Source organism: Propithecus coquereli, unplaced genomic scaffold, assembly GCF_000956105.1.
Source record: "Propithecus coquereli isolate 6110/MARCELLA unplaced genomic scaffold, Pcoq_1.0 Scaffold633, whole genome shotgun sequence".
In the NCBI taxonomy this organism is placed as follows: domain Eukaryota; kingdom Metazoa; phylum Chordata; class Mammalia; order Primates; family Indriidae; genus Propithecus; species Propithecus coquereli.
Genome location: NW_012152319.1, coordinates 228,417 through 250,998, shown reverse-complemented (window position 1 = coordinate 250,998; position 22,582 = coordinate 228,417). Strand labels below are relative to the sequence as shown.

Genomic DNA, 22,582 nt, shown 5'->3' with positions numbered 1-22,582 from the left:
TATGGTCATAAAATGTCAGTATTAAAATATTCCTCAGCTGTTTCTTCTCTGTGGAAAATAAAGTATCCCTAAGCCTATCCAGACCCCACAAGGAAAAGTATAGAGCCAAGCGAGATGGGTTATCATACTCTATACCTGTGCTGTTCATTAAGTAGCTACTAGCCAAATGTGGCTACTTAAATTTAAATTAATTGAAAATAAATAAAATTAACAATTCAGTTCCTTAGTTGGATTAGCTGTGTCTTTAGTGCTCAGTGGCTACATGTGATCGTGACAGCACAGATACAGAATATTTCCATCAGGCAGAAAGTTCTGTTGGGTAGTGCTGCTCTGGAATTTATTGTTTTCTATAGGGAGGATTATGTTCTGGCTCCTGAATATTCTTGAAATAATGTAACGTCTGGATACTATCTTCTATAAATTCATCTCAAACTGATAGCTCATTGCCCCTCTATCTGACAAGCTTCTTGAATAAAGTGAGCATATCACATTCACTGTACCCCTAGCGTCTAGCATAGAGTTGAAAATAGTAGACACTTTCTTGTGGCATTGCTGTTGTTTGTATGGCTTATTAGTCGTTGTATTTGCTTGGTCTTTTTCTTACTCATGTAGACAGTAATTTTTTTATTTTTATTTTTTTAGCTTTTCTCAATGTGGCTTATTTTTCCTCTATAATCTGTGTATAGTTAAAATTGTTTTTTTTGTTTACCTCAAGGTTTTGTACATCTCATCTAATAGTGCAGTGTATACTTCCCTCCATACTTCCGAACCCCTTGACTTTAGAAGTTCTATTTTCGTTTTTTTATATGTGGCTTATTTTTCCTCTATAATCTGTGTATAGTTAAATTTGTTTTTTTTGTTTACCTCAAGGTTTTGTACATCTCGTCTAATAGTGCAGTGTATACTTCCCTCCATACTTCCGAACCCCTTGACTTTAGAAGTTCTATTTTCGTTTTTTTATAAGGCACTTGTTATATTCTAACATACTATATAATTTAATTATTTATAGTAGTTTTAATTTATTCTTGCTCTCCTGGAATGGAAGGCCTATGAGAGCAGATATGTTTGGCTTTTTTGTAATTATCCTGTTTGGATAACGCTTCTTGAATTTGATGATTTTGAGCAGTTTGAGAAATTGTCAGCTACTGTTCTTCAAATATTGCTTCTCTCCATTCACTCCTTTCATTCTGGGACTCCAATTACACGTATGTTAAACCTTTCACTATATTCATTGTCTCATAGGCACTTTTCTGTATTTTCCATTTTTTTTTCTCTCCAAGCTTCTGGTTGAAAATTTTCTACTATCCCGCCTTCCAGTTTTCTATCCTCTTTTCTTCCTTATCTCATCTACTGTCATCTCTTGTGTTCTTAATTTCAGGTATTTGCTTTTTCAGTTATTGTATTATAGAATTTCTGTTTGATTCTTTTTAAAAATAGATTTCTCTACCCTGTCAATTCATATTATCTTCTATCTTGAGCATATGAATTATAGTTATTTTAAAGGATGTACATGATAACTCTATAGTCAATTTTTGTCTTTTTATGTTTAGTCATTTGATCCTATCTTTTTTATTGAATGCTGAATATTGTGCGTGAAAAATTGAGGCCATTGCCAGGTATCTTCCCTTTGCAAAATGTTTGCAAACTCAAAACGAAAGTCAACCTAAAAAATTTATTTCGTTCAACATATGGTGGTGGAATAACTACATATTTAATTGGAATAAGATGAGCCTTGACCCACACCTCACATTTATTTCAACATGGATTATAGACCTAAATGTAAAAGCTAAAATTATAAAGTGCTGAGAAGAAAACATGAGAGAATATCTTTGTGATCTTGGGTGTAGGCAAACATTTCTTATCTAGGACACAGACAACACTAACCATGTAAGGAAAATAGTGACTTTATCAAATTAGACCATCAAAATGAAAAACTTCTCATCCAAAGACACCATTAAGAAAATGAAAAGGCAAGCCCCAGGCTTAGAGAAAGTGTTTGCAATGAATGTATATATCTGACAAAGGACTTGTTTCAGAACATATAAAGTACTCCTACAACTCAATAAAGACTCCTACAACTCAATTGAAAAATTGGGCAAAAAACTTATGTGTTTCACAAAGAAAGATATATAAACAACAATAAACATATAAAGTGCTCAACATCATTAGTCACTAGGGAAATGCAGTTAAAACCGTAATGAGATACTTTAGGAGGCTTTTATCAAAAAAAATGGAAAAGAACAAGTACTGGGGGGGATTTGGAGAAATTGGAACCCCCATCCATCGCTGGTGGGAATGTAAAATGCTGTGGCTACTAGAGAGGTTTGGGGTTCCTCCAAGAGCTAAACAAAATATGAGCAAGCAATTCTACTCTTAGGTATGTACCCAAGGGAAACGAAAAAGGACAAATATTGTATGATTCCACTTTTATGAAGTATCTAGAGTAGACAAATTCACAGAGATGAAAGTAGATTAGAGATTACCCGGGTTTGGGGAAGGGGAAATGGGGAGTTACTGCTTGATGGTTACGGAGTTTCTATTTGGGTATTTAAAAAGTTTTGGAAATAGTGGTGATAGTTGTACAACATTGTGGATGTAATTAAAGCCACTGAATTGTATACTTAACAGTGGTTAAAATGGCATGTTTTATGTTATATGTACTTTACAACAATTAAAATTAGTAATATAATATATGAAAATCTATTGGGTTGTATGCTTTAAATGGATGAATGATATGCTATGGAAATACTGTTACAATATAATAACTCAAAAACCTATATGTCAGTAGAGCTGTTTAAACAAAACCATGTAAGATCATTCAGCATACCCATTAGAATGGCTAAAATTAAAATGACTGACTGCACCAAATTTTGGTGAGGTTGTGAAGCATACAATTACAATAAAAAAAACCCCATATTATTGCTTTGTTTGGAATGGAGGGGAGGTGTTTAAAATGTGAACTTTCCTCCCTCACTGCTCGTTTCATTTCATAATGAAATATCCTTTTATATGTCTTTTTCCCTACTTGATAGTTCCTTTCTTGAGGGCAGGGGCTGTCTTCTCTATGGTATCTTCTAGCAGGGTGTCTGGCCCATTTTGGGTACTCAGTAAATGTTGAACTGAATAGAGCAGTGAGCAACCAGTGGCTCCAATGAGATCATCACTTCTTTGTGCTGACAGAGAGCCACTTGATAATAATTACTCAAATTACTGAAAAGCTGTTAATTCAGTTTACTGTATTATTCATTCATTTCATCACTCCACATACATATGTGCCAAGCTCTGTGCTTAGTGTTGCAGCTATAATATGTAGTTGATATGGTAAAATGAACTATGTTTAGCTTACTTTGAACTAGGGACATAGGAATAGCTCAAATGCTGTAATATTAAATTTGGAAATATAAATGTCTTATGCCTTCATACATACACTCCTGGTTTTCCCTCAAGATTTAATTATGATTTCACCTCCTATTAAAAGTCATTTCTGACCTCTAGGTGCTTCTCCCCCATGTTCCCTTGGCACTGTGTGTGCACCTCTTTCAAAGAATTTCACACAAAGTATTACCTTAATTACCTGCCAACCCACTAGCAGGAGAGCTTATTTATATTTGTATTCTTGGTATCTACTTTCAGACTAGCACATAATGAACACTTAATAGTGTTTTTATTTCCTTGAATATTTAATTTTCTTGAGTCATTAGCTATAAAATGAGAGCATAGAAGAAAGACTAGGAGGGTGTAGAAAACATCAAAAGACAGATGACTATGATTTCAAGGGCTAAAAAAAAGACTTGGTATTGTTAATTGCTTGTATAAATATGTTGACTAACTTCTGTAAAGAAAGTGAATAGATTAAGCGCTTTAGAGGTCAACATACCACAGAAGTAAAAAAATAAACCTATCCATCTGTGTATACACACACATGAGTTTTCCCCAAACATTACTGAGCCTCCGGCCAGCAAGCATCTTTGCACCAAAAACACACATAGAAACCCTGAAAACAAAAAACCCCACACGAGTCATCAGCTTAGCTAAGGATGCCATATGGTGTTTTGACTCAACCATGATTCAGCCCAACTTTGTTGAGAGACAACATCAATTAAGTTACACTATAAAAAGAACTTTTTAGAGTGTGTTGGCAGTTTCCTTTATTTTTACCTATGCCATGAGCTGGAATGCCACATGGAACCGTTTGGTAAGGTGTTCTGACTCAGCTTCAAAATACAGAAGTGGTCAGTGTGAGCCACCTCTCACATTCAATTATCTTAAGTGCGTGAAGTAGACAGGAAAGAGTTTGAGCCAGCCAGTCAAAATAAATAAGGTTAGGATTGTGACCACCAGTATCCTCAGAGGAGAGTTTCTCAGCTCTTTGATTCTTCCAGTCTTTTGTAGTGGTCACTTGACCTGAGGGCTTGGTCACTGGACTGTGGGCAAGGACTCTCAAAAGCAAAGGAACCCTGGGATGATCACCAAGCTGAGCTGGGCTCTCTGATGGCCACAAGCTTAGGGTGGTTATATTAGAATTAAAAAGATGATTTGCAAGTGAGTGATACTCTCATTATAGCCATTGAGAAGTTTGTAGTGCTTAGAACAGTATCTGGCACATAATGGGCACAGTTTCAGTGTTAGCTGCAGTCATTATCGTCATCATCGTCATCATATTATAAAGCCTTATTAAAAACATGTAAGAAGACTTAAATGCTAAGATATACTATTACATTATAGGAAACCTCGATAACAGAGACATCAGTTCTTCCCAAGTTGACCTGTGGATTCAGTGCCATTCAAAACAAAATCTCAATAGGATTTTTGCTAGAAGTTCACGTGCTGATTTTCTGATTTATATGGGAAGCTCCTAGGTTTTCTCTCATTCCCTGGACTCTCATTCTCCTAAGTCTTTACACGAATCCTTTCCTGATTTCCCAGCTCTTAAAACCTTCCCATGTGCCCTCAGCAAAATTCCCTGGATTCTTGACTTCCCTGACATTCCTTTCATCTTCCTAATCTAAGCGAAATGTGGCTCTCTTCTGAGAACGTACCTTTCCAGAAGTCCTTGTTACTGGGGGGCTGTTTTCTCTCCCGCATTGCGTGTACTGCGGGCTCAGAGGTGTGGTAGGTGTTTTCCTGGATTGTGATTGCCGTCCCAGACCTTTTCCCTCCGTACACCCCTCCAGCTGTCTCGTGCGTGCCATCAGAGTGCCACCCGTTCAATCACTTTTGTAGTTAAGAGATCTGTGGGTCATTCTACCACATTCTTTGAAGAGTTTAGCCCTAGTTCACTGTTAACTCTGTTACTTTTTCTGTCTTAAATCTTGGTTATTTCAGTGTTTACATAGATTATCCTTTCATTACCCTGACCTGATTTCCTTGATGTTCTTTCCTTTAGTGAGCTTGACCCACACATCACTGAACCTACTGAGACCTTGGTGTTCACTATAGCTGCGTTCCCTCCTCAGTCTGACCTTCACGGGTCCCGCTCTCTGCCTTCCTGTTTTGTCCTTTCTTTAGGGCCCCTACTGCAATAAGTCTTCAGCACCACAGGACCTGTGGCCTGTTGATCCTGCTACTGTCCGTTTGTTCTTCAGTCCCCTACTTAATGTTCACCTTCCCTTAATCCAGCTTAGATCCGTGGATCAGTGATAAAAGCATTTCCTTGTGTACATCCTCCCTTGTCTCCTCTCTTCACTGGTTAGACCCCAGCTCTGGCTAAATACAACCTGCTGTTTCCTTTGTGCTGCACCAAGTGGCTGAATGAGGCTGGAGAGAAACACATAGCCGTGCCAACTGGTCTCACTTACAGGGATGGTCACTGGCCTCGGTAGGCATTTTGGATCCTGCTCTCCTGGCCAGCTCTCTCATGCCTTTTACTCTTTCTAAGTTTCCATTGCCTCTCCCTCATCTTCATTCTCAGCTTTCTATTTTACTGAGAAAATAACCAGAGGATAATTTCCAGGAACTGCTTTCATTTAGCGTAACGTATTTGAGATTCTGTTTGTTCTGATGACGGGTGAATTTTTAATGTGAGGACAATGAGAAAGAGAAATCATGTGTTTTTGTTTTTGTTTTTTTTTTTTTTGGAGACAGGATCTTGCTCTGTCGCCCAAGCTAGAGTGCAGTGGTGTCAGCCTAGCTCACAGCGACCTCAAACTCCTGGGCTCCAGTGATCCTCTTGCCTCAGCCTCCCAACTAGCTGGGACTGCAGGCATGTGCTGCCATGCCTGGCTTCTTTTTCTATTTTTTTGTAGAGACGGGGGTCTTGCTTGTGCTCTGGCTGGTCTCAAACTCCTGGCCTCAAGCAATGCTCCCGCCTCAGCCTCTCAAAGTGCTAGGATTACAGGCGTGAGCCACCATGACTGGCATGTAATTTGTGGGGATGAACTGGGATGTTTGGGACCCTTTAAAGCAGGGGTTGCAAAACCATGGGCAAATCTGGCCCAGTCCCTGTTTTTTTTTTTTTTTTTAAGGCCCATGAGTTAAGAATGGTTTTACGTTTTTAAATGGTTGGGTAAATAATAAAACTTTGTGACACTTGAAAATTATATGAACTTTAAGTTTTGGTGTCCATAACTGAGTTTCATTGGAACCTAGCTATGTTCACTCCTTGAGGTGTTGCCTGTGGCTGCTTTTGTGCCGTAAGGGCGGAGTGGAGAGGTGTGGCGGAGACTGACCATCAGAGCTTAAAATACTCTCTGGCCCTTTACAGAAAAAGTTTGTGATCCTGCAAAATGGATCGGTCCGGGTTGTCAGGAACAGCTTCAGAGTCCTGGATGTGACAGAAAAGGGGAGAAGAGTATAACAAAAGCAGAGGTTTGAGTTCTGCACAGATCTCAAAATTTTGCCCCAGGCTGTTTGTGGCAGGAGATACAAATGTTTTTATTTTCTGTTTTTATTCAGTCTTGCCCAGTTAAATCAATAAGCAAGATTTATGGTTTTAAATAACAACCAGTGATTGTTATTTTAATCTCTGAACTGGTGTATATTTTGATAGTTTTTCTCAACAACAGTGGTTAAACTACTCTAAACTACCCATGCTAGTTTTTAATTAAATCTAAAGTATTAGAATAAATCTTTTAACAAGTATGAAAATCTTAGTTGTTGGCATTACAATGACTAGCGTGTAGTTTTCTTTTCCCACCTGATGAATTAATTGTAAAATGTGTGTATATATAGTATGTTAGACCTATCTAACCTGTTACATGTAATCACAGGTAGTTTTCTTTAATTTCACTCAAACAAGACTTGCCAAGATTAAACCCTACAGATCTGTTCAGACTTGAAGGAAATGAAATTCTACCTTTTGTATAATTCAAAGGATTTTTTTTTCTGTAATGTAACATTTCATTTATATATTGTCTTCAGGGTATGCATTCCTTTCTAATAGGAATGTCTAACAGTTGAATTTTAATTGTCCTTGTAAGTACTTTGTGCCTTCTGTGAATGAAGTAGCTAAGCTTTTTAAAGTCTTTGTGAATATATTTTGTTGGTTTGGTTAAAGCAGAAATGACAGCAGTTATTATTATTAATAACGTTTGTAATATTAGAGTGATTGACTGATCTGTACTAGCTATTTCATTGTCGTTAATCATTACACATTTTTAGCTGCATTGTCTTGACAGTGAACATGGATTTTGCAGACAGAGGACACTAGACCTGCTTTGGATCTGTAATGCCGAATAGTTTTCTTTCAAGGCTACAGAGAAGGTATAGATGTATAGAAGAGTTAAATGCTTTCATAGAATTTAGTGTGATTGAATAGAAACTTCTTTGTCCTCATCTGGTGAAAATTGTTAATGTATTGTGTAAAACTATGGGGAATAGAATCTATAGCTATTTATTATATGGCTCTAGAAGAAGACTTTTTTTCTTTTTTTATTGCTACCTTTTATAGAGGGAAGCAGACATCTAAAACATGTTCTCTGCTGTCAAGAAATTTAAAATATAGTTAATTAGGTTACAACTCCTTCCCATCCCACAAGCTTATCCATTGTATCATTTAATGGGGAAGGAAAAATTAGATGTTTGTTAAATAACTGTCATAAGATATGTGCATTATATCCGCATCTTAAAATATGACCATTTTCCAAGTTTCTTAGTCTAGGATATGTGGATTTCTTAATTGTAAGGGGAGAGTTGATCTGATGCCTCAGCATTTCCCTTCTTTCAGTTGCTGCCTGAAAGAGCTCTGATTTCACTGCTCACAGGAGGCCTGGTGCCCAGCTCTGAGCACAGGCTCAGTAAGTGCTGGAATTACATAGCAAGGCTGTGATGCAGGCAGGGGCCACTCAAGTGTGCAAACAGTCTCATTGCTGTTTTAAACTTGAACACATTGAATTAGTGGCAGTTCTGGGCCCTGGAGATATAGAAAACAAAAATACAGTCTCTATGTTTCGGGAACTTAGAGTCTAGCTGGAGAGATAGAATAAGGAAATATTATCTGATGTGGACAAGTTCTAGTCTTATGAACAGCGTTCCAGGGCAGCATAGAGATGGGAGCCAGTTTGCCTGGAGTAGTGGAGGCGTTTCATCAGGGCTGTGAGTTTTCGAAAGGTTTGAAGGGAGATGCAGGATTCTCCCAGGCAGAGAATTGGGTGGGGATGGTATGGGAAGGACATTCTAGAGGGCTAGGTGTTTTCAGGAATTCGTGGGGTGAGCAATGACAGTGATCACAATCCCAAATTATTTTCTCTTTATATGGCAAACGTGAAATACTGTGTGCCAAATATAGATATTGCTATGATTACTCTTTAGTAGCTATTAATAGTTATTTGGATTTCAGGAATCTTTTTGTTGGTTTTAGCTCAGTTAAACATTTTTCATTTGGTTAAAAGTATAAAGGCATGGTGCACATATGACAAATTAACATGTAACATTGGGAATTATTCATAAGATAGTTCATGAACTTGCTGTTCTATGGTTAGAATATCAGTTTTCCAGTTTTCCTAAGAACATTGCTTTTCTTCCATCTTGTTTAGTCTGTACCATAGTTTGATTCCAAGGATTTCAAGGGCTGACGTGAGGGAAGACCACTCACAGTGGGCAGGTGGTGCCCATGTGAGGGGCAGGTGGCAGAGGACCAGGTGAAAGTTTTGTGATCCTCACTTGGAGTGGGCCGACTAGGGCAGATACAAGCAAATTACTTGATGTGTGGTTTAGTTGATTAATTTATATTCTGCCTCTTTCCAAAACCAAATTTGAAGTGCCTTAAAAAAGAAATACAATTAAAAAAAAAGATAAGGGAGGAAATTAGGAAGAAGGGAATAGCCAGAGAGAAAAAAATAAGGATTCCCGTATTTGTTTAACATGGGTCATAAATTTGACTCCAGATTTATTAAAGGCCCAGACAGAGAGGAAAACATAATAAATACTGTGATTTCTATTATCTATCCATAAGATAAAAACATACCACTTGGTGTCCAAGGACTCATGGTACTGAAGCTCAGGGAGGGACAGGGGACATCCATGGAGTGTCTCTGCAGCACCCGAGCGGCTCAGTCGCAGTAGTTCTGAGTCCACACGCAGCTCCCTCCTGGTCCAGCTCACTACAAGGATGAAGGGCAGGGGACTGTGGAGAAAATTGTGAGAGCAGAAGGAGAAAATTCATATGGGTCAGAATCATCTGTGAGAATCTCTTAGATTGTCCAACGTGGCAATTTTTCTTCTAACATTAGAACAGATTGCTGTTTCTTTATGGGATTTATGGAATGAGGAATTTGGCTTGCATTTAGATGCCATGTTGCACAAAAAACTTATCTTCAGAGCTCTGGAATGATAGCCAGTGCAGGCAGTGCTTCTGGCATGAGAGGCATGTGGAGACAGAGATGCCCACAGGCGGCATTATCTTTCTCCCTAGGCGCACATTCTTGGTGGAAGAGCTGGCACACTTTACATTCTTCCTCCCTGCCTCCCTCCCTCTCATCTGTGTAGTGGAATATATAGAAGTTTGGTTCGAGTGTCGCGGCTTCAGGGTATCTAGAGAGTGGGTTGCACCCTTGTCCTCTAGCAGTCCTGTGTAAATACTGTTCCTTGTAATTGAACTTAGGCACATAGTGGGTGGCAGAGGACCAGGTTATATTCTGTCTAGGACGTGAGGTACAGGTATTCTGTTCTGATTAAGGACAGATCCATACGCATGAACAGTCACTGAGACTGGGATTTGGGTTGTCACAGGGTGTGGAAGTACTTGGGCCAGAGTGCTTCGGTTCGAATTGTGGCTCTGCCAGTATGTAGCTGAGTGATGCAGCAAAGTTACCTAACCTTGTCTCTGACTCACTTACTTCATATGTAAATGGAGAGGCCAGCGTTGGCTTCATAAGGTTATTGAAGAGATTAAATGAGATAACACATGAAAAGGGACACAAACAGTGCCTGTCACATACTAAGTGCTCAGTATATGTAGCTCTTTTATTTTGTGCTTTAAATTGAGGAGCTGGAATAGACAAGGTCAGCCTACCTCCCCACAAAAATAGGTAAAAGCAATTTTCTGAACAGGACATTTGGAAATTGGATTCTTTTTTTCTGGTTTGTAACAATTTTATCCTCTTTCAGAGAAACAGCACCCAGGACTATCTTCCAAAGAGTCCTGGATATCTTAAAGAAATCATCTCTTGCTGTTGAGCTGGCCTGCAGAGATACGTCCCAAGTGGAGAATCTGGCTTCCAGTCTGCAGTTAATAACAGAATGCTTCAGGTGTCTCCGAAACGCTTGTATAGAGTGTTCTGCAAACCAAAATTCAATCAGGTAGTATTCCTTGTAGTTACACGCATACCTTTGATTATATTTCCTTGTATATGTGCATGCTGGTTCTTTCACACTGGTGTACCTGTTAGAAATTGTTTTGGCATTATAGTGTCACCTGCTGTTACTGCAAGATTGTCCTTTACATCCACGGGGGAGAAGTCCTCTGCAGGTCTTACCAGTGGAATCTCTTAGACCATATGTAATGGTACAACCTGTCATAGAGTGTGTTTAAGATTAGGGATTACTTAGATTTCTTATTTGTATTTATAACAGGTTTTGAGGTATTTGGTTCTGTACGGTGATTTGAACTTGGTCTTGATTTCTTGTTCCTAGATTCTGCCTGCCTAAGTTCATATGTAGTTCTTGACCTCATTTTTCTTAGTTGTAAATGTTTTAATTCATTACCATTGCGTTTACTTTGAACAAGAAGCATGTTTTATAAATTTCTGTGATTACCTCTCTCTCCTTAAGACTATGCAGAGTTCCAAGCTCTACTGCCACCTATTTTATAGTGTGCACGTTTGTACACGTAGTTAAAACATGAGCAGGGGTTGCCCAGTGCTGTTCTTTGCTTGTACATGTTACTCTCTCCTCCCAGAATTGAGCATCTTTCCTCCTTGATTTTATGGAATCTGCTTTTTATTAAAAATTTTTGCTTGAAATGAAGTCAGAAGCCACAAACAGGATGCTCACCTTTTTTTCCTGGACTTAAATGTAGACAGACAGAGCCTCCAGGCCTCCCTGTCAGTGCTATGATGGGTGAAGTTGGGTTGATGCAGAAGCCACTTGAGGGACTCCCTTCGCCTAGACGCTGTTATACCTGGGGCTTTGATATGATTAATGAGATTTTTAAGATCAAAGGAGAGGGCGGAACAGCTAAAGTCCTTTAACCTCAATGCTAAATCAAACCTGCCATCCATTTGCAGATAAATGGATAGAAAAAATAATAATAATAGTCAACATTTTAAAACATAACTAGTTATATGCTAGAAGCCTCTGGCTAGAGGCTTTTTTCCTTTGTCCTTTTCCAGGAATAGAGGCACTGTAGTGTGGGGCAAAGGAGAGCCTTAGAACAGACTGTTCACTGTGGCTGCGAATTTCAAATTTCGCTAGCCTTGGAGGGGAGGGAGTGAGCATTTGATGAGCCTGCCCTCAGCACCGGTGCTTTGGCCCAGGTGCTTTACTTGCAGTATCTTGTTTAATCCTTAGAACAAACCCAAGAAATAGTGTGGTACTATTTTTCCATTTTTACAAAAGAAGAAACTGTGACTTGGAGAGATTAAATAACTTGTCCAAAAGTCACTTATTGAGTAAGTGAGAGAGCTTGGGAATGTTCTCTCTGACTCTAAACATCTGACTCTAAAGCTGAGGCTCCCCTGACTGTCCTGAGCCCTACATACTGGTCCTGTTGCAGACAACTGCTCCATCCCTTACGCAGCCATGTGACCTAGGACAAGTGCTACATGCAAACTATAAAAATGCAGACATTGCAAAGATAAATACTATGGCACATAAAATCTCAGTGGTCTTTTGTCAGGGCCATCAAAGCAAGGGGTGTGCTGTGTGGTAATGATTGTGTTTTTATTGCATGCAACTTATGGTTGGGCTGAAATGAAAACGAGCAATTAAGTGTTAGTTTATCTGCCTCTTACCTTCTAGGGTTATATTATTATTTACTGTTGATTTTCAAAGGGAAATTCCAACCACTTAGGGCAACAGCATCCAGAAAAGAATTTTTTAGTCAGAAATACAACAAAGATTGTAGTAAGGACTTTGTGGCCAGCCTTTCTGAGCCAGTCAAGATTTGAATTACAACCAATACATATTTTTCTGGTGTTTTATTTTAATTTATTAAAGAGTTATTCAAAAGGTGTGATGCTATTAAGGCCTAAATCTTGTTACATCTTTTGTCTGAATGTTACACTTTGTGTGGACTGGAATCATTTTTGCCACGTGTATATGGAATGAGGTATAATACAGCAAAGAAAGCAGTCTGAGTCTTATGAAATGTCAGGAGGTGCTCAAAGAAAACTGTTCAAAGCAGTTAGCTCTGCATGTAAATGTGACCCCTATTACAGGAGTTGCTATACTTTTTCTCTGAAGAGTCAGATAATAGTTGAGACTTTGTGAACTCTGTCAGATTTCTCAACTCTCCCATTATAGTGCGAAAGCAGCCATAGACAGTGTGTCAATGAATGAATGAGCCTGGCTGAGTTCCACTAAAACTTCATTTATGAACATTGAAATTTGAATTGCATAAAGTTTTCACATGTCATAAAATTGTATTCTTTGTTTTTGTCTTTAACCATTTAAAAAAGTGAAATTCATTCTTAGCACACTGTCCATATAGAAACAGGCAGCAGGCCCATTTGCCTGGTTTATGTGGAAGCAAGAGCAGGAAGAGAGGTGGGATGACTTCCTCTTTTCTGGGGGGCAGGCACTGAGCCACTCTTCTCACCTGTCTTATGCATGGGTGAGGAGAGACGGAGCAGTGCTCTCTGGGCACCTGGCACAGGGGGAGGGAGAGAGCACCTGGCCGTGTGCACGCCAATCCTGGGCATTTGGAAACTCCTTCTAGTAAAACTGGGCCTCTCAACACAGGGTGCTGGGATTTGATCCATTCAGATCAGGTTCTTATTCTTTTTTTTTCTTTTTCTCTATACTCCCTGTCTCCACTTACCCTTCCTTTTAAACTCACTTCAGTCAATCTTTTAACTTAACATATCATCAAAATGGCTCTTGTTAGTATCACCAGTGACCTCTGAGTTGCCAAATCCTGTGGTCAGTGTGGAGTGCTCATTTTACCAAAACTAACAGCAGCATTTTATGTGGTTGATAATTCCTTCCTGGAAGGACATCCCTCACTCAGTTATTTGGGACCTCGCTACTCTTGGTTCTCCTCCTGCCTCTCAGGCTACTCTTTCTCAGTTTCCTTTGCTGGATTTTCATCTACACATCTTCTAAATGTTAATATGACACAAGCCTCAGTCTTTGGACCCCCCTCTTTATCTACATTTTCTTCCCAGATGGTTTCATCCATTTCTGTGGCTAAAAATATTAGGTATAGGCTGCAGATTCCTAAATGTTATCTGTGGCCCTGACTTTCACCCTGAATTCCAGACTTGTATGTCATATAGCCAGTGCTCTACTCAGACTTAACATTTGGTCTGTTTTGTTCTCTGCTGTATCCCCAGAATCTCAAATGGTGCCTGGCACTGAATATGTGTTCAATAAATAAATGTTGAATGTGTAAACTGTATTCCTCATGCTCAGTAGCATAACCCAGAGGAAATCATTCAACCTTTTCTATGGGAGGTTTCAGTTCCCTTATGGCTCAAAGGAGAAGGGAGCTAACTAGTCTCAAAGTACACATTAATTAAAAAAATATTTAATGCAACCTGTCATGTGCCTGAGACTGGGTAGGTGTTTCCAATTACAATAAGGGATCACAGTCCTTGGTCTCAAGTAGTTTGTTGCCCAGTGGGATAAGTAGCCATGTGGGAAATTGCCAGGGGAGGGCTTCCAGAGGAAGGTGATGGATAGGGGACAGCTGGGTGGAGAGGGAGTGGGGCCCTGTTCCCGGCTTCCCACCTGTGAGTCTTGCGAAGGCAGGGGTGTGTTTAACTTGCCTGTTTTCTCCCCAGATTTAGCTGCAAACTCTTAATTACATCATTATCTTACCTGCTTATAAGTGCATTTCTTGAAGGGAGGGGTGGTGTAGGGGTGGAGGGTTGGGGAAGAGAATGTGTTCAATTCCAGCTTTAAAACTACAGGACCTTTGTTAGAATCCGTCTACTTCATAAAGCGAGGCACGACATATTCCCTTAGGGTTGGACCTGCATACTCCTTTACACCATTCTCAGGCGCCAGTGATGCAGATCACATCGCATTTAACCTTGGAGACCCACTGCCCAGGCAAAGGTCCTCAGCGTTTGCTGTGGCCTATATTTCTGAGAGCTGTGGCGTGCTCCTTATTAGAGAGTGCAGCAACTTCGGCATTGAGCAAGAACCACCGAATGTCAGCAGCAACATCAACACTTGGGAAAGAGAATTGTCTCACTCTGGGGTCTTCATGGTTGGCTCTTCGAAAGTTCTCGGGTGTTCTTACTAGTTGGCCCCAACAGTCTTCTGTGCCAACGTGGGAGGACAGGATGCTTATTCTTTAGGAATGTCTTGTCGTAGTTCTCGTTGGTGTTGAGAAGAAGATAGGGAGCTGTATTAGTTTCCTGTTGTCGCTGTAACAAGTTACCACAAATTTGGTAGCTTAAAACAACAGAAATGGTTTATCTTATAGTTCTAAAAGTCAGAAGTTCAAAATCAGTCTCACTGACTGAAAGTCAAAGTATCCATAGGGCTAGTTCCTTCTGGATGCTCTAGGGAAGAATCCATTTCCTTGTCTTTTTCTAGGTGACGGAAGCTGCCTGCTGCATTCATTGTTTCATGGCCCCATCCTCCGTATTTATTTATTAAAACAAATTTTTTTTTTTTTTTTTTTAAGAGGCAGGGTCTTGTTCTGTTGCCCAGGCTAGAGTGCACTGGTGTGATCACAGCTCACTGCAGCCTCCAACTCCTGGGCTCAAGTGATCCTCCCATCTCAACCTCCCGAGTAGCTAGGACTACAGGTTCGACTGTTTATTTATTTATTTATTTACTCACTCACTCACTTTACTTACTTGTTTTTGAGACAGAGTCTCACTTTGTTGCCCAGGCTGGAGTGCCATGGCATCAGCCTAGCTCACAGCAACCTCAAACTCCTGGGCTCAAGCGATCCTTCTCCCTCAGCCTCCCGAGTAGCTGGGACTACAGGCACATGCCACCATTCCCGGCTGATTTTTTCTATATATGTATTTTTAGTTGTCCAGCTAATTTCTTTCTATTTTTATTAGAGATGGGGTCTTGCTCTTGCTCAGGCTGGTCTCAAACCTCCTGGGCTCAAACAATCCATCCGCCTCGGCCTCCCAAAGTGCTAGGATTACAGGCGTGAGCCACCGTGCCTGGCCATTAAAAAATTTTTCATAGGGACTGAGTCTTGCCATCTTGCCCAGGCCAGTCTTGAACTCCTGGCCTCAAGCTATCCTCCTGCCTTGGCTTCCCAAAATGCTGAGATTACAGGTATGAGCCACTGTGCCTGGCCCCCATCCTCCCTCTTTAAAGCAACAGAATAGCATCTAACAGCCTGTGTTTCTGACTCTGACCCTCCTGTATCCCTCTCATGAGGACCCTTATGATTATATTAGGCCCACCCAGATAACCCAGGATAATCTCCCCATCTCAAAATCATTAATTTAATCACTCAATCACATTAATTCACTAATTTAATTTTGGTTGGTGTTTTGTGATACCAACCAAATCACAAAACAGAAATAGCCAAATGGAAGAGATGCATAGGACAAAGTATGGTGGGGATGGGGTGCCAGCTTCCATGCCCTTTCTGGGTGTGCCATCCTCTGAGCACTTTGTGTTTACCACCCTGAGAGTTCTCCAACACCCCCCCCCCCACTGTTTAGGCATTTTATGCAGGTCTCATTAGCAGACATGATCAATTAAATCATTGGCCATTGGTAATTGAACTCAATCTTGGCCCCTCTCTCTTCCCCTGAGGTCAGGGGTAGGGCTGAAATTTCCAATCCTCTAATCACATGGTTGGTTCTTCTGGCAACCAGCCACTATCCTGAAGCTATCTAGAGACCCACCCTGAGTTATATCATTAGAATAAATCAGATATGATCAAGTGGGGCTTGTTATGAGTAGCAAAATATGTACCTTTTGCTCAGGAACTTCTCAGGGTTTTAGGAACTCTGTGCCAGGAATCTGGGACAAAGACCAAACATGTGTTTTTTATATCACATCTCTTTTGCCATATAAGGTAATATTTTCATAGGTTCCAGGGTTTAGGATGTGGACATCTTGAGAGCACTATTTTGTTGCCTAGCGCAGTCCACCCTTTGGCCCCTAAACATTCATGTCTTTCCCACATGCAGAATACATTTACTCCATCCCAACTTTCCCGGCTTCTCAACCCATTACAGCATCAACTCAAGTTCAGGATGTCTTCTAAGTCTCATCAGCTAAAAAGTCCCAAATCTCATCATCTAAATCATCTAAATTACATATGTGTGAACCTCTGGGTATGATCTATCCTAGGGCAAAATTCTTCCTCATCTGTGTACCTGTGAATCTAGAAAACAAATTATGTGCTCCCCAAATACAATAGGCACAGGATACATTGAATAGGCATAGGATTACAGTTTTAGACATTCCCCTTCAAAAGCAGGGAAAATGAAAGGAAAAGAGTTGCCACTGGTCCCACGCAGTTTCCAAATCTACTCTGGAAAACTCAATTAAGTTTCAAGGCCTGGGAAGAATCCTTTGTGTCTTGAGACTCTGCTTTCTGAACCCTTGGCTCTGCCCTCAAAGTCATGCTTCCTTTTTATTGAAGGGTAGTACATGTTTACAGCTAAGTAGTTTTATCAGCGTGTTTTCAGCGTGTTTTGGGGAGTCTGACGGCGTTATTTCATTTCATCCTTTCTATGTGCATTTCAATCCAAGCTGGCAGTGCCTATTCTGGTATAACATTCTTAAAACCTTGTGGGTCTCCCATGTAGTCATGGGGATTCACACCATTAGACAAGAGGGCCTGCTATGGATCTTTCTTAGATAACCCTGTCTCTGTTCCTGGCTTCTGCTAAGGGGAATTCATGAGTCACACATAATCTCTTCAGAGAGACCTCTGTGAGACTGAATACTCTGACCTTTTTATCTCTCTCAGATACTGGCAAAAGATGGTACAGCCATAACCTTGGCTTTCTCTCCAGAGCAGCTTTCCTGACAGTGAAGCTCCTCGTTTGGCATCTTGCAGTCTTTCTGGATAGGTTGAGAATTTCCCAAATCATCAAGACCTGATTCCTTTTTAGTTAACAGTTCTTCCCTTAATTTATTTCTTCCCTTTTGCATTTTACTATAGGCAGTGAGAAGAAACCTGATCTCACTTTCAACATTTTCCTTGGAAATCTGCTCAGCTAAATATCTAAGTTCATTGTTCACAAGTTTTGCTTTCTGCATAACTGCGGGACACAGTTCAGCTAATCTCTTGCCTCTGTGTAGCAAGAATCAGTCGCCTTTCCTCTAGTCTCTAATAACATGTTCATTTCCTTCCAAGCCCTCACCTGCCATGCTTTCAGTGTTCAAGGCAGTATAGACTTTTTCTGTCATGCTTCTTGAAGTTCTTCCAGCTTCTGCCCATTGCCAAATTCCAAAGGCACTTCCACATTTTTAGGTATTTGTTACAGCAGCGCCCTGCTTCAGCTGCACAAATCTGTATTAGTTTCCTATTGCTGTGGTGGAAAATTACCAAAAATTTAGTGGTTTAAAGGAACACACTTTTGTTATCTTGTAGCTCTGGAATTCAGAAGTCTAAAATGGGTCAATATGGCTGTGTTTTTTCTGGAGGTGCTAAGGAAGAATCAGTGTTGTTCTCTTTTCTAGCTTCTGTGCCTGCATCCCTTGGCCGTGGCCGCCTCCCCCGACTCTGACCCTCTGTGTTTCTCTTATAAAGATCCTTGTGATTGCATTGGGCCCACCCATGTCATCTGGGATAATCTTCCTGTCTCAAGATCCTTAATTTAGTCTCATCCGTAAAGTCCCTTTTGCCATACGAGGTAACGTATTCACAGAGCTTGGGCATTAGGATGTGGACATCTGTGGAAGGCCGTTATTCTGCCTTCCACAGGAACCGTTAACCAAGTCTCAGCACCATGCACTGAATCTTCATTTGAAGTAAAGTTTTAAGAAAAAGCTTTTGTCTAATTTTGTCTTTTTTAAAAACCTGATACAGGAACTTGGATACGATTGGAGTTGCTGTTGATTTGATTCTTCTGTTTCGCGAACTGCGAGTAGAACAGGAATCCCTGTTGACAGGTAACATGCAATATGATTCATGAATTATTTATATCTTTGAAAGGGATTTAAGACCAATACTTTGAGTATTACATCATTCACTGAAATACATGTTCTGTATTTCATGAGATAAGGAAACTTCAGTAGTGAAATATTAAAGAATTATCATAAAAGAAAGTTGCATCAACTTCCTTTCCTGTTGTGGACTGAATTTCATTGCCCTGATTTGTATGTTGAAGTTGATCTTAGTGTATTCCAATTGCTATAACAAAATACCTTAGACTAGTAATTTGTAAGTAACAGAAATTTGTTGCTCACAGTTCTCGAGGCTGAAAAGTCCAAGATTAAGGCACCAGCAGATGTGATGTCTGGTGAGGGCTTCTCTGCTTCATAGATGGTGCCTCTTGCAGTGTCCTTACATGGCAGAAGGCAGAAGGGGCACGTAAGCTCCCTGTGGCCCTTTTATAAGAGCACTAATCCCACTCACATGGGCTCCACCCTCATGACCTTGTCACCTCCCAAAGGCCCCACCCCCTAATACCAACACATTGGGGATTAGATCTCAACATAAGAATTTTGGAGGGACACAAACAGACCATAGCAAAGTCTTAACCCACAATACCTAGAATGTGACCGTATTTGGAGATAGGATCTTTAAAGAGGTGATAAAGGTAAAATGAGGGTATATGACTGACATCCTTATGAGAAGATGAGATTAGGACACAGACACGCACAGCATAAAGATACATGACACAGGGAGAAGATGGCATCTACTAGCCAAGGAGAGAGGCCTCAAAAGGAACCAGCCTGCTGACACTTTGATCTTGTACTTCTGCTCTCCAGGCTTGTGGGAAAATAAATGTCTGTTGTTTAAGCCACCCAGTCTGTGGTGCTTTGTTGTGGTAGCCTGAGCAGACCAATATACTGTCTTTCAATATTTATGAATGTGACAAGCCCTATTTTAGGTTTTGGGTGTGATTCGAACAGTGACAAAAACAGACAAAAATCTCTGCCCTCAGGGAGCTCACACTCCAGTGAGAGGAGCCAGGTGTCAGATCTGTTAAGTTAGTATCTGGTGTGACCGAAAGGGAGGTTGGTGCTGATTGTTATGGCTGTTGATACGGGATTAAGAGAAACACCAGGCTTCTTAGTGTGAAGAGCTGGAAGCTTTTCCAGACTTATTTGAATGTTTTTGGTCTTTATACTACTAACCTCAATACTTCTCCCTTGGACAGGGCTTATTATCTTAATATAATGTTTTTCAAAAGGCCAAAGAATTTTAATATATGAGCTTTTTGTTTAAGGAATTGAAATACTTCATGAGTAAACCTAAGTCATTTGATGAGAAAATCTTAATGTAAATATGCAGGTTTATAGATTAGACATACTAGATTATAGGTTTAAAAATTTTTGTGTAGTAAAGAATAAGATAATTTACCTTATAAGATAATTTAATGAATACTTCCTTTAAATGAGATTTCTCCAGCTGTATATAAAATATGATTTAACTTATAAATTATTTTATATATAGTTCTTAATGCCTATACTTATTATGTAACACAAGCCTTACTTTTGTTAATGTTAATATCCATGCTACTCTTGAACTAGAGGTGGTAGTCTTTTACAGACACAAAAACTGAAGCACAAAGGTGAAGGAGGCCAAATTAATGTGTTAGAGGTGCTGCCGGACTTAGTTTAATTCTGATTCAGTTCTGTGATTTCTTAGTGTTTTCACTTAAAACTCAATTTGCTAAAAATTCTTGGGTCTTTGTATTTGATTTAGAAATCTTCCTTTGGGAAATGGTAGTTTAAAAAAAATTACATCATCTAAGAATTTACAAAGTATGTGCTTTAAGTTTTTTGAGCAGCAATAATTTTAAAAATATTCTCAAAAAATTGATAGGGTGTAGGATTTAGTTGTGAAGTGTTTTTAAGATGTTATGTATTTAAAGATATTTTTGTAGCTCCATTTTATAGTAAAATGGAAGCCTCAGGACTCAAAATTGGGGAAGTAAAGATCAGCAGTAGAGTGCATGTTTCACTGCGCTGCAGGATAAAGGTAGCCGTTTTTGAAGTCTGCGTGTGGTATGGTAGTTCAGTAAGAAAGTTCAGAATGTGCTCCATTGTGTAACTGGTGATCCTGACGGGGTGGGCTGGTGTCACTGCAGAGCTGACGTGCTGTGGTCAGGCATCTCTTTTAGTGACGTGTTCCTAAAGAAATACACACAGGGGAAGTGCTGCACGAATGGCGTGATTAAATGACTATTAGTGTGCACCCCCCACCCCCAATCGCCCACTCAGCGCTTTTCTCCTGAAATTACGCCCTTGCTCCCAGGAGGCCTGTTTTTCCTCTGAACTCCGTCATTTTCAACGGCATAGACATGCTCGTTTTCATTGACATAGACACACTCTCCTATTTCAGTCTTAAGGTATCTTCCCTGACTCCATGTCCCCTCAGTCTGTTATCCATTTTTTCCTGCTCTATTCCAAATTTACTAAAAAGAATTAGTTTTTGCAATATGTGATAAAAGATTGTTTTATCCTTTCTTCTCGGGATTAATTTTCACAGAAGCAGGTAGGTGACCTAAGGGAAAACTTACAGGAGCAGATATCTGAAGTTGCTTTTTTGACCAGTTTGTCATTGAAGTGTAAACTGGTCGTTTGGTGGCTTGGCTATTCACTGACAGCCACTAGTCAGAGAGTAGGTCCTTATAGACCTACTTTATGTTAGCTGTGTTGAGTTCACAGTTTAGATGGTTGCAGTTGTATCAATTTACTTAAGTTTTTCTTGATACGAGATTCACGTAACATAAAATTAACCATTTTAAAGCAAACATTTGAGTGGCATTTAGCACATTCACAGTATTGTGAACCACCACCTCTACCTAATTAAAAATATTTTCATCACTCCAAAAGAATTCCCTGTTCTCGTTAAGCAGTTGCTATTTCCCCTTCCCTGTACCGCCTGGCAACCAGTATTTTGTGTTTTATCTGTATGGGTTTACCTACTCTGGATATTTCGTATAAATGGAATCATAGAATTATGTGAGCTTCAGTGTCTGGCTTCTTTCACTTAGCATAATGTTTTTACGCATAATCCACATTGTAGCATTTTGCTTTTTGTGGCTGAATAATATTCCATTGTATGGGTATGTCATATTTTGTTTATCCATTCGTCAGTTGATAGACATTTGGATTGTTTCCACCTGTTGGCTATTAAGAATAACGCTGCTGTGAACATGTGGGTACGTGTATTTGTTTGAGTACCTGTTTTCTATTCTTTTGGGTGTATGCTTAGGAATGGAAATGCTGGGTCTTACGGTAACTCTGTGCTTAACATTTGAGGAACTGCCAAACTTCCATAACAGCTGAACCATTTTACTTTTTCATCAACGGCGTATGAATGTTCCAATTTCTCTGCATCCGTGCTGACTCTTTGTTTTTTGGATTATAGTCATCCTGGTGGGTGTGAAATGGTGGTACTTCATTGTGGTTTTGATTTGCATTTCCTGAATGATGACACACTTACTTACCATTTGTATATCTTCTTTGAGAAATGTCTATTCGAATCCTTTGCCCAGTTTTTAATTGGGCTGTTTGTCTTTTTGTTGTTGAGTTTTAAGAGTCATTTATATGTTAAGGATACTAGGGATTATATTGGATCCATAGATCAATTTGGGGAGAATTGCCATCTTAACAATACTGAGTCTTCTAGTCCGTGAGGATGGAACATCTCTCCGTTTAATAGGTCTTCCTTTTCAGTTGTGTCAGTTTTAAGTAGATGACTTGTGTTTGGTGACAGAGTTGGAAAGATACTATTCAGGCAAGTAGGAAAATGGAAGTTACGTCATCTTTCTCACCACCTTCTTCAAAAAGGCAGCTAGTGAAATTACTGAATTTTATTTGGAATTCAACAATGAAATTTGGATTCAACAGTGAAACTTAAAAA

General features: G+C 39.7%; 1 protein-coding gene across 1 annotated transcript in view; it reads left to right on the top strand.

Annotated features, from left to right (window-relative positions):
- Window positions 1-22,582, top strand: part of ATXN10 (ataxin 10) — a 163,883-nt gene that overhangs the window by 3,762 nt on the left and 137,539 nt on the right. Inside the window, exons 2-3 of the mRNA XM_012659791.1 lie at window positions 10,546-10,737; window positions 18,572-18,654. Of these exons, the coding sequence (XP_012515245.1) occupies window positions 10,546-10,737; window positions 18,572-18,654 (275 nt within the window). The remainder of the gene's footprint in view (window positions 1-10,545; window positions 10,738-18,571; window positions 18,655-22,582) is intronic.